At 33.4% G+C, this 14,476-nt stretch overlaps 2 protein-coding genes across 4 annotated transcripts in view; both read right to left on the bottom strand.

Annotated features, from left to right (window-relative positions):
* LOC139040394 (alpha-amylase 1B-like) overlaps positions 1-11,167 on the bottom strand; it is a 30,978-nt gene extending 19,811 nt beyond the window's left edge. The window contains exon 1 of the mRNA XM_070486942.1: positions 11,025-11,167. The gene's annotated coding sequence lies outside the window, so the exon portion shown is untranslated. The remainder of the gene's footprint in view (positions 1-11,024) is intronic.
* RNPC3 (RNA binding region (RNP1, RRM) containing 3) overlaps positions 10,229-14,476 on the bottom strand; it is a 28,099-nt gene continuing 23,851 nt past the window's right edge. The window contains exons 14-17 of one of the 3 annotated variants that reach the window (XR_006514486.2): positions 13,662-13,733; positions 12,558-12,613; positions 11,918-11,986; positions 10,896-11,101 (exon numbers count right to left, since the gene is read on the bottom strand). Coding sequence is in view for 2 of the 3 variants with exons in the window: in XM_070486941.1 (XP_070343042.1) it covers positions 13,674-13,733 (60 nt within the window). In the remaining variant the exon portion in view is untranslated. Of the gene's footprint in view, positions 12,614-13,661; positions 13,734-14,476 lie in introns of all 3 variants that reach the window. The other 2 variants (XM_070486941.1, XM_014865257.3) reach the window with 2 other exon arrangements.

Below are 14,476 nucleotides of genomic sequence, written 5' to 3'. Positions count from 1 at the left end.
TATAAAATCAATTCCACTCCAGCAGAAAGGCTGCGGGTTACCATGGTCAGGCCCACACTAATCAAGCCAGAGGATGAGATTGGTAGCAACACCAGGCAAGAGGTCAAACTCCAACTGTTCTTACATGGAGTTATCACAGCTTCTCATTAATATACACTTATCAATTTGTTGTTATCTTGTTCAATTTCCAGGATCCTGAGATGGTGGCTTTTGATATTGTGTCTAGTTTTATGCTCAGTTTTTGGACATAGAATTTGCTGATCACTTCAGACTGCATTGCCAGAAATATCACCCCTGTATTTGTTTAAAAATTTAAAAAGTTTGACAAATCCAAGGTGTCTAGATAAACTTGAATCTTGATATCATGTATAATACCATGATATTCTTAATATATTTCTGTAAGCTTCATATCCTTTGTATTTGATTAAATTCCCATCCATGCCATAATACTTTCATAAATTTATATAAAAGAAATTAAAATTTATTTTAAAATGTTAAAATTGATTTCTTTACAATCAAAAAGTAAAACTTCTAACTTATGACTATACTAGTCATTGCCCAATTTTTTATTAATAATGCATACTACAAAATTCATACTAATCTAAAGAAGCTTAATGTCACTGATTCAGTTATTTCTTGCCCCACTTACTCAGTAATTGTCTTTCTAAAAATACAAAGCTTGACATGCGTTTGTTTTCCAATGATAATTTGGGAAAGTGATTATAAAACATACAGTTTATAAATTACCTCATCTCCTATCATCATTTACCCATCCAGTACCTCAAACAGTAAACCACCTCTCCCTGAGGCAAGGTCTACAGATTCAGCTGCAGAATAGGATTGTTTTGGAAGAAAGTCAATGTCAAAAGTGATCAAGCTCTTATAAAGAAACTTAGTTTGCCACACAGTCCTCACAAAGACTTCATCTTTCATGATAACATTGGAGCAGTAACAAAAAATTAGATTCCTTATTATAGTCTTTCTTTTGTACTGCACTAATTTTAGTTTCCCTAAATCTAAAGTGGGACATAGGTAACCCATCTCTCTCATAAAAATGGCATGAAGATTTTACATAATATATATATAAAATACTTTGTAATTTACCACACACACAGAGCTATAATTTATAATATAGAGGGCAACTAATAAATACCAGTAGTAATAGATACTTCATGTATGTGCAGGTATGTGTGCATGTTTATGACTCCTAAGCAATACTGTTGGATTGATATTACACCAAATTATAAATGTGAAAATCAAGGCTCAGAGAGATGAAGGGATTTGCTAAAATCAAGGATTCAAATCAAGACATTTAACTTCAACGCCAAAGTTCTTTTTATTACAATATTGCCTCCAGATACACGTAAAATTTTCCTTTCTACTCACAGATGTAGCCATAGTACTATTTAATATCCTTGAAGAATGGTAGCTGGCATTCACAAATAAAAATTACTGAAAAACTAGCCCCTTCATCAAAGCTGACTGAAATGTCCAGAAACTATTTATACATTTTGGAAAAGATTATAGGCAAAGTGGAAAAATCCTTGAACTCCATGCGTTAAGAAAAAAAAAAAAAAGCTCCAAACTTAAGGGAGAAAACAGCATGCGTAACACAAAATAATAGTAATACCTCAAAGATATCTCAGTTAGAATAGAGATTAGATTTACCACCATAAGTTCTATCCTAATTATATCATCAAGCAGATACAGAAATTATGAATGATACAGACTAGGAAAAAAAAGAATTTTTTTTATTATGCAACTTATTTACATAGTGTTTTTTCTAATGTATAAATCTGTATTTGGATAAATGCACAGTGTACGGCCAAGTACATTTTTAACATTAATCGCTCTAGTCTTTTTAATCACCTATTGTTAGACTAACAGGCTTGTTCATCCTAGAACCAAATCTTTTTTCAGTAAAAGGTTAAATGTTTATACTGTCCCATTTTCTTCTGTTAATACTTATGATAATATCAAACTGAGCCTCACTCACATTAAACGATTCACTTGAAACATACGCAGAAGTTGTAATTTGCTTTTTATTATTTTTAAGGGGCTTATTAAAGCAACAGTTTTCCACTTAAGTAAATTTATAGATCCTAAATTCATGCACCCCTTAATGGGAGCTAAAGATTTATCAAAATGAATGAAAAAAAAAAAAACCACAATGTACAATATTTCCATCACATCCCCAAATTCCCATTTCTTTTTAGTTTTAACCTGTCCACCCACACCTGGCCCCTGGCAACCACTCATCAGGTCTCTTTCCTATAGTTCTGTCTTGATATAGATTCATGAAAACGGAGGCACACAGTATGTGACTTTCTGAGTCCGGCTTCATTTACTGATGTGATGCATTTGAGATAAATCCATACTGTTACATGTATCAGTCATTACTATTTTGTACAGATTTACTACAATAGTTAAAAAAAAAAAACTGTGTTGTTTCCCCTTTGGAGGACGATGAATAAAGCCACCATAAAAACTCACATACAGGTTTTTATTAATCAAATATTTACATATGGTAAAATATACACACGCAACCAAATTTACCATCTTAATTTTCTCAGGTGTACAGTTCACTGGTATTAAATATATATAACGTTGTGCAACCATCACCATAGATCTCTATAGCTCTTTTCATCTTGCAAAACTGAAACTGTGTATCCTTTACACAGTAACTCCCCACTCCTCCCTCCTCCCAGCCCCTGGCAACCATCATTCCACTTTATGTCTCTACACTTCTGACTACTCCAAGTACCTCATACAGATGGAATCATACAGTATTTGTCTTTTTGTGACTGGCTTATTTCATTTAGTATAATGTTCACCCCTCAAAGTTCATCCCTGTTGTAGCATATTGCAGAATTTCCTTCTTTCTTAAGACTGAACAACATTGTATTGTACACATATACCACGTTGCTTATCCATTCATCTGCTGATGGGCACTTGTGTTGCTTCCACTTTTGGCTATTGTGAATAATCTTCTACGAATACGGCTGTACAAATATCACTTTGAGACTTTGCTTTCAATTTTTTTGAGTATATGTCCATAAGTGGAATTGCTGGATCATATGGTAATCCCATTCTAAATTTTCTTAGGCACGACCATACTGTTTTCCACAGCTGCTATATCATTTTACATTCCCAAAAACGGCACATAGGGTTCAATTTCTCCACATTCTCACCAACACATTATTTTCTGGGTTTTTTTGATAGTAGTCATCCTAATGAGTGTGAGGTGGTATTGCATTGTAGATTTGATTTGCATTTCCCTAATGATTAGTGATGTTGAGCATCTTTTCATGCGCTTATTGGCCATCTGTATATCTTCTTTGGAAAAAAGGTGTATTTAAGTCCTTTGCCCATTTTTGAATAGCGTTGTTTGGTTTTTTGTTGTTGAGTTTTAGTTGTTCTCTATATATTCTGGATTAATCCCTTAACAGATATATGATTTGCAAATATTTTGTCCCATTCTGCGGGTTGCCTTTTTCCTCCATTGATGGTATCTTTTGGTACAAATTTTTTAAATTTTCATTAAGTCCAACTTGTCTATTTTTTTTACCTGTGCTGTTGGTGTCATATGCAAGAAATCACGGCCAAATTCAATGCCATAAAGCTTTTGTCTTATGTTTCCTTCTAAGAGTTTTATTGTTTTAATTCTTAAATTTAGGTATTTGATCCCTTTGGAGTTAAGTTTCGTACATAGTGTTAGGTAAGGATCCAAATTCATTCTTTTACATGGGGATATCCAGTTTCCCCAAACCATTTCAATGTTTATAAGTGAGAGTTATTTCTGAGTTTCCCAATCTATTCCGTTGATTTACGTCGGTCTTTATGCCAGTACCCCACTGTTCTGATTATTGTACCTTTGTAGTATATTTTGAAAATCAGGCAGTGTTAGTCCTCCAGTTTTGTTCTTCTTTCTCAAGATAGTTTTGGCTATTTGAGGTCCTTTGAGATTCCATATGAATTTTAGTATGGGTTTTTCTATTTCTCAAAAAAAGTCACTGGGACTTTGATAGGGATTGCATTGAACTTGTAGATCATTTTGGGTAGTACTGACATTTTAACACTATTAATTCTTCCCGTCCATGAACATGGGATGTGTTTCCATTTAGTTATGTCTTTTTCAATTTCTTTCAGCAATATTTTAGTTTTCATTGTACAAGTCTTTCATCTCCTTGGTTAAGTTATTTTCTAAGTATTATATTCTTTTTCATTTGATAGAAAATGGAATTGTTTTCATAATTTGCTTTTCAGATTATTCATTATTAGTATGCAGAAATACAACTGGTTTTTTTCTGTGTTGACTTAGGATCCTGCTACTTTGCTGAATTCATTTATTAATTCTAACAGTTTTTTGAAGAATCTTTAGGGTTTTCTACATAAAAGATCATATCTACAACTCTATAGGAAAAAAGCCCAAATAAATCAATTAGAAAACGGGCAAAGGACCTGAATACACATTTTTCCAAAGAAGACAAACAAATGGGCAACAGATACATAAAAAGAGCATCATGATTAATCACAAAGAGAATGTAAATCAAGACCACAATAAGCTATCCCCTTACACTTGTTAGAATAGCTATTATTAAAAAATAAGAGATAACACTGGCAAGGATGTGAAAAAAAGGAACCCTTGTACACTATAGGTGGAAATGTAATCTGGTACAGCCACCATGAAAAACAGTATGGAGGTTCCTCAAAAAATTAAAAATAAAACTATGATATGATCCATCAATCCCACTTCTGTGTTTATATCCAAAGGGGGTAAAACACATTCTCTAGAAGAGATGTCTGTAATCCTGTGTTCAGTGCAGCATGATTCACAACAGCCAAGGTATGGCCTGCTTTGCCAGGGCAGGGCAGGGCAGCTGGATAGTGATTCCTCCAATAAGAGACACCTTGGAACCTTGGTTCTGAAGAAACTAGGGACACCAGGCAGCAAGTCCAAATGTGGTCTGATGGTCACCAGTGTGCGGCTGCTGTCTTTTCAGGATTTTCAGGAGGTGGGTTCACTCCACCATGGAGGTTATGTACATGATTGTGGCCAGGCCCTAGCACCCCAGGCCTGGAAGGCTCCAGCTGTCCAAGGTCTGCTGAAGAGGAGCCTACTGTGCATGTGCATCAGCATACTACATGGTTGCCAGGGATCTGAACAGGACAAAGGCCTAGAGAACTCCAGGTCACAGGAGCCAGTTTTTGCCTTAAAGGAGTATGCCTAATCACAAGCCCTAGGATGCACAAATGTTCATATTTCCCCTGAGAGCACAGCTGGGTGATACAAGACTGCCTTGCCAGGGCAGGGTGGCTGGCTGGTGATTCCTTCAGTAAGAGGTACCTGGGAACTTGGCCACATCCAGGGTAAAACCAAGAAATAGGTAAATGCTTAAAGCTTGTATTTAAAAAGTACTGTAACAGTTCTAAGCAGTTTTTGCTTGGCTCTATGCTGGGCAGTGAAGCCCCCTTAATCCCTGGCCCAAGGACTGAGCAGATGTTCCTGCAAAATCTGTGGTGAAAAACCAGAACTTACTTCTGTCATTTTGCTTATTTGTTTTCCAGTATGCCTTATAGATTTTTTTGTCCCTCATTTCCTGCATTACTGTCTTTGTTTACTTGATTTTTTGTAATGAAATGTTTAAATTACTTTCTCATTTCCTTTTCGTGTATTTTGTACCTCTTTTCTTTATGGTTACCATGAGGTTTACATTTAACAGCCAAAAGTTATAACATTAATTTGAATTTATGCAAGTTTAACTTCAGTAACATAGAAAAACTCTGCCTTTACAGTTCTGCTCCCACTCCTTTTGTTTGCTGAAGTCCCCAAAATTATACCTTTATACATCATGTGCACCGAAACATAATTATTTTAAATGCATCAGTCTCTTAAGTTATGTAGAAAACATGAGGAGTTACAAACCAGTTACAATAATATTAGCTTATAAGCTGTTTTTTAAAAGGTATTAGTCTCTTAAACCAGGCAGAAAACAAGTGTAGGTACAAGTCACTATTATAATACTAGCTTTTATAATTCTTGTATAGAATTGTTGGTTTCTTCATTTAATTTTTGGCAGAATTCACTAGTGAAGCTATTTAGGCCTTAAATTTTATTTGCAGAAGATTTTTAAGTACAAAGTATATTTATTAAATAGATATAGGATTGCTGAGGTTATCTACTTCTCAAATAACCTTTGGTAGTTTGTCACTTTCAAGAAATTGGCTCATTTCATCTAAGTTGTCAAATTTATGGAAACAAATTTGTTCAAAACATTTCAATCTGATCGTCTTACAATTTGGGGAGACTCCTTTTTTCTTTGCAGTCTGGCTAGAACGTTTTCAATTTTACTGATCTTTTTTAGAAACTAGGTTTGTTTATAATATTTGCTACTGTTTTCTGTTTACAAGTTCATTGATCTATGCTTATTTTTATTATTTCCTTTTTCTGCTTGCTCTGGATTTGCTCTTCTTTTCCTAGTTCCTTAATGCGGAAGGTTAAATCATCAATCTCTGATTTTTCTTTTTCTAATATAAGCAAATTCCGTTTAAACACTCCTTTAGTTGTATCCCATAAATTATGTTGTTCTATTTACATTTTCCTTCAATTCAAACATTTTCTAATTTCTCAAGAATTCTATTTTGACCCATATATTATTTAGAAATCTATTTTTTAATATCCAAAAATGTGAAGATTTTTCATTTTTTTGTTACTGATATCTAGTTTAATTCAGCTAAGGTCAGAGAATATACTTTGTGTGATTTGTTAAGGTTTTGAATTTGTTAATGTTTTGTGGTACAGAATCATGTCTTCCAAATGAGTCACTGTTGCTTACCTGGGGGGTGGGGGGGTGGGAAGAAAAATCTTTTTACACACAAAGACAGATACAGATATAGTTTAGAAACAGACATATAGTACATTGTGGTATTAAAATTTCATGTGCGGTGATTATGGATAAAAACGTCTAAAAATCCTCCTTTGGTAGAGGGGTGAATAATGAAGAAATGGCTGAGAAACATTCAATTAGAGATGTTCCACTATTTTATTTTCATTTAAGTTGTAATATATTTGTCATTTAGGAAAAAAAAAAAATATATATATATATATATAAAAAACAGACCCCATGTCCCAAGGCCCATATTTAACAGATGTTAACATTTTCTAAAAATATTCTTCAAATATCTTATTTAAAGAAAAATACAATATATACAGTGCTACCCACTCAAACCTCAATCTTGTTCCCTTCCATCTTTTCTTCCAAAGGAAGATATTCAATATCTTCATGAATATTACATAATAGTATTTTGTGTATATATTTTTCTAAGCTCTTAAAAGTTTCATATTTGAAGAATATATATATCAATTAGAAATAAAAAATGGTATTTGATTACACAGAAGAAATTTTAACTTTTTAAATTATGACACAGCACCGATATACCACTTATGATACTTATAATAATACCAGGTGCCTAATAGATACTGATTCCTTTCCCTTCTGTTCAAACACTTAATATCTCTCGATATTGATTTTGGAAGAGTCTCACTTGCACAACAAATACTTTCAAAATCCTCTAAAATAGCAATTTGAATGCTACTCCCTTTTGTTTGATGATTTATCTAATCAGGATTATGCTGATTCTGTTAATGTTACTAAAAGTAGGAACCAGAGCCATGATTGGACTGAAGTGAGGAGCATTTGCATTACTCTGAGTGTCTCCTTAAATTTTCCACCCTAGGTGCCTTACTCGCCTTAAATTAGTCCAGCCCTTGTAGAAGGCATAAATGGAAAAGCACCACATGGCAAGAAGAGTTTTACATATTGTATACTGTAGTAAAACACTTGTTTTTGGCTGCCGAGTACCTAGTTTCTCTCTTGATTTTACAGCGCTACGCTTTTCCTTTAGAGAACAAGCCCTTTCTCAACCCTCATGTCATGTAGTTTATATAAAACTTCACTCCTCACCTCAGGGGTGACATATTTGACCCACACGTGGCCAGTTAGTGCCAAATCCCTCCAGCAAAATAAAAAGGAAATAAGTACTTTATTGTTTAAAGTAACTGAAAAATTCAATGATAGACAGCTGTTAGGGCTGCTTTTACTATAGGCTCAAATTATCAGTACTCCATCTCCATGACTCTTTTCTTTAACTCATGGATCATAATGAGCTATCATCATGATAACTGTCAGGATAATGATTACCAGCTCCAAATACAGCTCCACCCAGGGGGAAAAAAAAAAAAAAATTTCTGTACAAGCCCAGGAAACCCTTCTAATTGAACTCACTTAGGTCATACGCTCAATTTATGAAGTCGGCATGAGGTTGGGATGGTTGCACGTCATCCATAAAGAGGTTAATTCCTAGACACCAAAGTTCCTAAATTTGTCAAATAGTCTCATAGTTCAAGTGTGGCAATGAAGCAATAGAAGCGCCGAGCATCTCAGTGATAATCAAGGTGATAAGATGACTCAAGTTTTTTCTAAGACCTCAGAATCTTTACATCACCTTGGGGACTGAGGTGAGCTGAAAACCACCACAACCACCACAAGAGCTAATGCTTAATGGTTACTGAGAACTTGATTTTTTATATATATACACACACACATACACAGACTTGTTTTAAGTATTTTATATTAATCAAATCATCTTTATAACAAACCTAAGGTAGCTATTATTATTATCTCCATGGAAACTGATAGAGAAGTAAAGAACTTGCCCAAGTCCATAAAGCAATTAAGCCATAGACACAAGACTTGAATCTAGAACCTATACCTGGTAAAACCACTATAATACACCATTTCTCAGTAAACTATTTAGGCTGCATTTCCTGTCACTGTGGCAGCATGGGGACTCAGAGTTTTATCTGTCGATTTTTAAAAACACTGTGTTTTTGCACACCTAATAATTAGCTATTGGCTCACTACTCCTGTCATAATTCTTGATCATTTCAAAATCCACTTAGATGATCCTTTCAATACCCGAGTTTCTCAATTTCTTGAGTTCATCTGTTTCCATGACCTCTCTTTCACTCAAGTATCATGTTCATATCCTAGGACTTAGTCACTTGTTACTGTACTCTCTCTAATATTGTCAATTTGTCACCTTACCGTCTTATTTCAACCTCCCAAATTTCTAGTTCCTACTTCTAGTAAATAACTGCAACTCATCTTTAACCATACTGCAATCTACAGTTGATCATATCATTTCTTCACTGTCTCAACGTCCTTCATTTTCTCACTTTGCTTTTTACCCAGATTTCTTTCCATGTCACTCCTTTATAATCATTCCCCTGAATATACCAACAACACCTTTTCCTTTCCCCACTTTGTTGTATTCATCTAGGAAAATTCCAACTCTGGTTAAATTTGACTCTGTGTCGACTCAGTGATGGTACCAAGGCTAAACATAACTGGAGAAAAACACAAAACCATGTTGACTGGTCTCACTTAAATTAACAACCATGGACTTGAAGTGGGCACTTTAAGTACTGTCTAGTAATCCTTCTAAGAGTCTATTCACTCTTCCACTTTCCTAAATGTCTATTTTACACCTTCTTTTCTTTCCTCAATCCAACACTTTTCCCTCTTCTTTATGACCTTGCTTCCTATTTCACTAAGAATATATAACAAAACTTTTAACATTCTCCTACTATATATTCCAAACTATGAATATCTAGACCTACACAATCAGCCCTCCTCCTATTGCTACTAATGAGCTATATGCATGTACATCTTTAAAATTAATCCTTTTATTTGGACACCAATGTATGGCTCCAGTAATATCCCTCTCCTTCCTGTATCACGTGCTTTTTTTCTCTACTGGATATTAGTTCTATTAGCATACAAACCTGCTCTATCCTCAATCTTTATAAGACCAAACAAAGTAAAAACAAAAACCTTCTTGATTCTATACCCTCTTGCATTAACAGCCCATTTCTCTATTCCCCTTGAGAGCAATATTCCTTAACAGAGCTGTCTTCAATTCTCACTACATTAAATTCCTCTTTACTATTCTCTTGAATACCTCCTTTCATTCTTTCCATCATCAGATCAGTTGGTCAAAGTCAAGGTCACAAATGTTGCTAAATCCAACGTTCAATCCTCAGAACTCATCTTTCTTGCATCATCAACAGAGCAGACATATCTGATCACCTCTTCCAACTTGAGATCTTTTCTTCTTTTGGCTTCTACCTATTCCTCCTCAGTTTTCTTTAATGGTTCCTTACCTACTTGACATCTATAAACATTAGCATGTTCTAGGGTTCACTTCTCCATACTTCTAATTCCTATCTTTAAAACTCTCATTGTCCTTATTTCACAATGCTAAGAGTAAAAGATGGGAAGTTGTGACTTACAACAGCATTCCAACAAAGACCCAAGTCTTTGGGCAGTGACTCTAAGGGGAAGCTGTTATTACATACTCATAGGAGAATATCAATAAGAATAAATTAAATAAAATACATCAAAATGTTCCTGCTTACATACAGCTGAAACTAATTTCACTAAGAGAACAGACTAATTTTATATGGAAAATATTTACACCTTTGAGTGATATTTTGAAAGATTTAAGGGCACAAAAATGGAAGATTAAATTAGAGCAAGGATACAAATTCCCTAAACTGAGAAAAATCCTCCACTGTTAAACACACAAAACAAAAAAAACAAAACTCAAACAAAACCACTCCTAACATAATCAGAAGCCGTAAGATTACTATTTATAAAAGTACATAAGCAAGTGCGTTGGTATCCAGATAAGACTGAAAAAAGAGCAGTACTTGTAATCATAAAGGAAATTTATATTTAGCATTATAAAATTACCTTAATAAAAAAATTTATGTAATTATCAAGTTATACTTTTCTAGATGTATAAAACAACATAAAGAAAAGTTAGGAACATTATTTTATTGGAAAGAAAATAATTTATTATATATGAGATGATTAAAATACATGTAATATATCTCCAATAAACTGATTTAAATGCATATAGATTTAATTTTTAAATACACTTTAAAAGCTGTTACGCACAGTTCCATAGTCCAGGTGGTCATTTTTATCTCCTCAAAGTTGGAAAGCACTTGAAAGATATGAAATTCAAAAGGAACCTAAAACATCATAAAAGTTCATTAAAAATAAGCATGATTATATAAAACAGTTAATTTAAAGCAACTAAAAGCTAAAACATTCATATTTAGAAAATTAGTGAATCATGTCAGTACAAAATTTTAATCGTCTAAGTAAACAGCTTATGCAGAAACTGTAATTTACAACATTAAAAAATAAAAATTTTAACAGTGCCTATAGGAAAAAACATCAGCAATTTCAATATCTATAACTTTTTGTACTCTCAGGGTGATACCAATTAACAGAATTTTGAAATGTTTCCATAGGACTATTAATAGCAGGATTTTCAAGAAAGAAATGTAGAGCCTCCAACACCTTATCTTCCTATTTAGATAAAAGGTTAGATGGCTAGGCTGGTATTAGGCACCTAACCATTTTAATCTAACAAAGCAGTATCCAAACTGGTCAGTCCTTAGAACTACCAAGGAAATCTTTTCAAATTAGATTCTTGGTACCACTCCCAGAGATTCTGATTTACTAGTTCCAGGATAGAATTCAGGAATGGATGCATAAAAGTCCTTCCTCGATGGTCCTCAACCTTGATTGCACATGAAAATCAAAACTTTCAGAGGTTTCAAAAATTCTAGTATCTCTGTTATACTCCAGACCAATTAAATCAAAACTCCGGGGAAGGAACCCAGGCATCAGTATATTTTTTTAAGCTTTCTTTTTTTAAAAATCAGTATCTCTTTAAAAGTTCCATAGGTCTTTCTAATGTGCAGCCAAGATAGAGAACCACTGCTCTGGGTGGTTCTGGGCATCAACTAGTCTGGAAACCACTGTTCTTACATACCTACCAGGATTGTTTCTCTTCACTTAATGTGCTATACTGAGTCAACATTATGTCTTCTCCCCTCTATTTATCTCTTATTCCTTTTGTTTAGAAAAAGAAAGGAAAGAAGATACTTCTACTTGCTATATATCTCAAAGGAGATTTCAATAAGACGACCTCAGAAGTAAGGTCTGCTTACTCCTACTTGGAATTCACAAAGAAAACCAGCTATTTAAATTTTCAATATATGTACTTTTCAAAAAGAAAAAACTGTTTCCCCAATCAAATTTTACAACACGTTATATAGAACACCTAACCAGATACATCATAAAACAGAAATTATGTGTTACTGAATTGTTTAGAAAATACATAAATAGAAAAAAACAAGACTAAATTCTGTGTCAAAGCAAATGTTTACATTCTTCAAGTAAGTTGACCTGATTCACTAACTTTCCTTGGAAAATTTATATAATCTAAAGGACTGCATAGAAAATTCAGCAACTAATCTTTAAAAATACATAAAATATTTGTTCAATCAACAGATAATTTTAAAAATATTTCATTTCAAAAAATTGTAAAAAATTATTGTTTAATCTACATCAATGGGTGGGGGAGGGACAAAACATTTCTAGGAAAAACAGAAAACACTGCCCCAAAAAGGATACAAGAAAGGATACACTTTGTATGACAGTATTACAGCAGTATTTACGCAGGAATGCTTCTAAAGAAGAACAGCAGAACGCAGTTTAATTTTTTTCTTATTTTTCACATTAGATTTGCAAATAAATTTTTTTTAAACACACACTGAAAATCGTTTATTTTTAACTATTCTTCTAAGGTACCTGTAAAACTTCTGATTACACCAGTATAGATACAACAAAATTCAAATGTTCATGGCATCTCCCAAAAGGAATAAACATTAAGCAAACTTCTCTTATTTAGTTATATGATTTTTTTTCAGCTTAACAGCAGTAACTCTGACCCATTTACTTCATGTTCTTCCAGTTTACAAAGCCAGAAAGATTTAAAATAAACGACAAAAGAAATACATTTTCAGTCATCTTTCTTAAATCAAACACTGTGAGATAAACTTTAGAGTTTCAAGTGCTTAATTCTACCATTTTTAATCATTAAATTACTTAAGTACGCATTAAAATTACATATTTGAAAGGTAAAATATTTCATTCCACAAAACAATATGTATATACTTCTGTGAAGTGTACACTTAGTAATTAGCAAAGCAAATTCTCAGATGCCAACAAGGGTAACCAACTTGTCCTGGCTTGGCAGACACTGAAAGTCCAGTGTCCCAGAAAACCCCTCCTAGGAAAACTGGGATAGCTGGTTACCCAAGGTCTCCAGTCCAGACCTACTGAATCAGAAACTCTGGGTGAGAGTAGGGGGAAGCCTAGCAATCTGTTTTTTCAAGCCCTCCAGGTGATTATAATATATGTTAAAGTTTAAGAATCACTGCTTTACTCTAGACAGAAAAAGTAAATAAAAACTAACAAACATACATTCTCTTTATAAATGTCATCTCCAAATTCAATTTTTAGAAAGAAATGGACTTTATTCTGTAGTTACAATTTGAAGTTTAATGGGAATTAACTGCATAGACAGAGAGAGAGAGGGAGGGAGGGATGGATGGATGGATCAATCTTTTACAAACCTTAGGAGATACCCGAATTATTATTCTATCAGGCTTTTATCCTTCCTTAAGTTTACCTCAAGAAAGTCTTGTCTTTTTAATATGTTATATCCACACTTACCTTCATTAATTTTTAACACTTTCTTTTTCCTTCTTTAGAATCTTGTTTTGGTCTAGCAGATCGAGCAAATTGCTAATATTGAAAAATTAAGGTTTCTTTCACAAACATGAAAGTAATCTTTTCTAAATAACTACAAAGAACTTCCTAATGTAGGGTAGTTTTTTAATTTATCTTTTATACTTGTCTTCTCATTCTGTCATTTGTCAAATATTTTGTTGAGTGCCTCCGACCTGCTGTCCACAATTTGGGGGACAAGTAAAAACGTACTTTTTCTTTACAGTCATTTTTTATACCTGACCTTCACTCCTTCACCTATCCCACCTATTTCTAGTTTGCAAACTGCATTAACTACTAAAAGCAGGATCGTTATCAATGACATATTCTGGTTATTAAAATTCTCAAACAGAAACATGAATTATAATATATACTATAAAATAATTTTTTTAAATAGAGATATGAAATAAACAAGAGGTCTCCTTTATAACATAAATATATAAAATATAAAATAAAACTATAATGAATCCTATCTTTAACAGCTCCAAATATATTTCTGGATAATGTAGTCTCAGGCTTAGCATGAGTAGGGACTTTTGAGCTGTACAAGTGAAATGATTTTTTATAAACTGAACTCTAATAACCTCATGATGCTGAGATTCCTTTATTTTCCAATAAAAATATAAATAATACTATCCTCTGACTCAGCTAAGTATGTTTATAACCATCTCAAGTTAGAATGCCAGTTGTTGAGATCTCTAAAAGAAAATATAAAAATTAGTTTCAATTATACTCTTCTCCTCAAAACTACATAGTGTTGG

The sequence above is a fragment of the Equus asinus genome, chromosome 16, assembly GCF_041296235.1.
Source record: "Equus asinus isolate D_3611 breed Donkey chromosome 16, EquAss-T2T_v2, whole genome shotgun sequence".
Lineage (NCBI taxonomy): Eukaryota > Metazoa > Chordata > Mammalia > Perissodactyla > Equidae > Equus > Equus asinus.
Note: the sequence above shows the minus strand (reverse complement) of the source record. Positions and strands in the feature narration are given on the sequence as shown.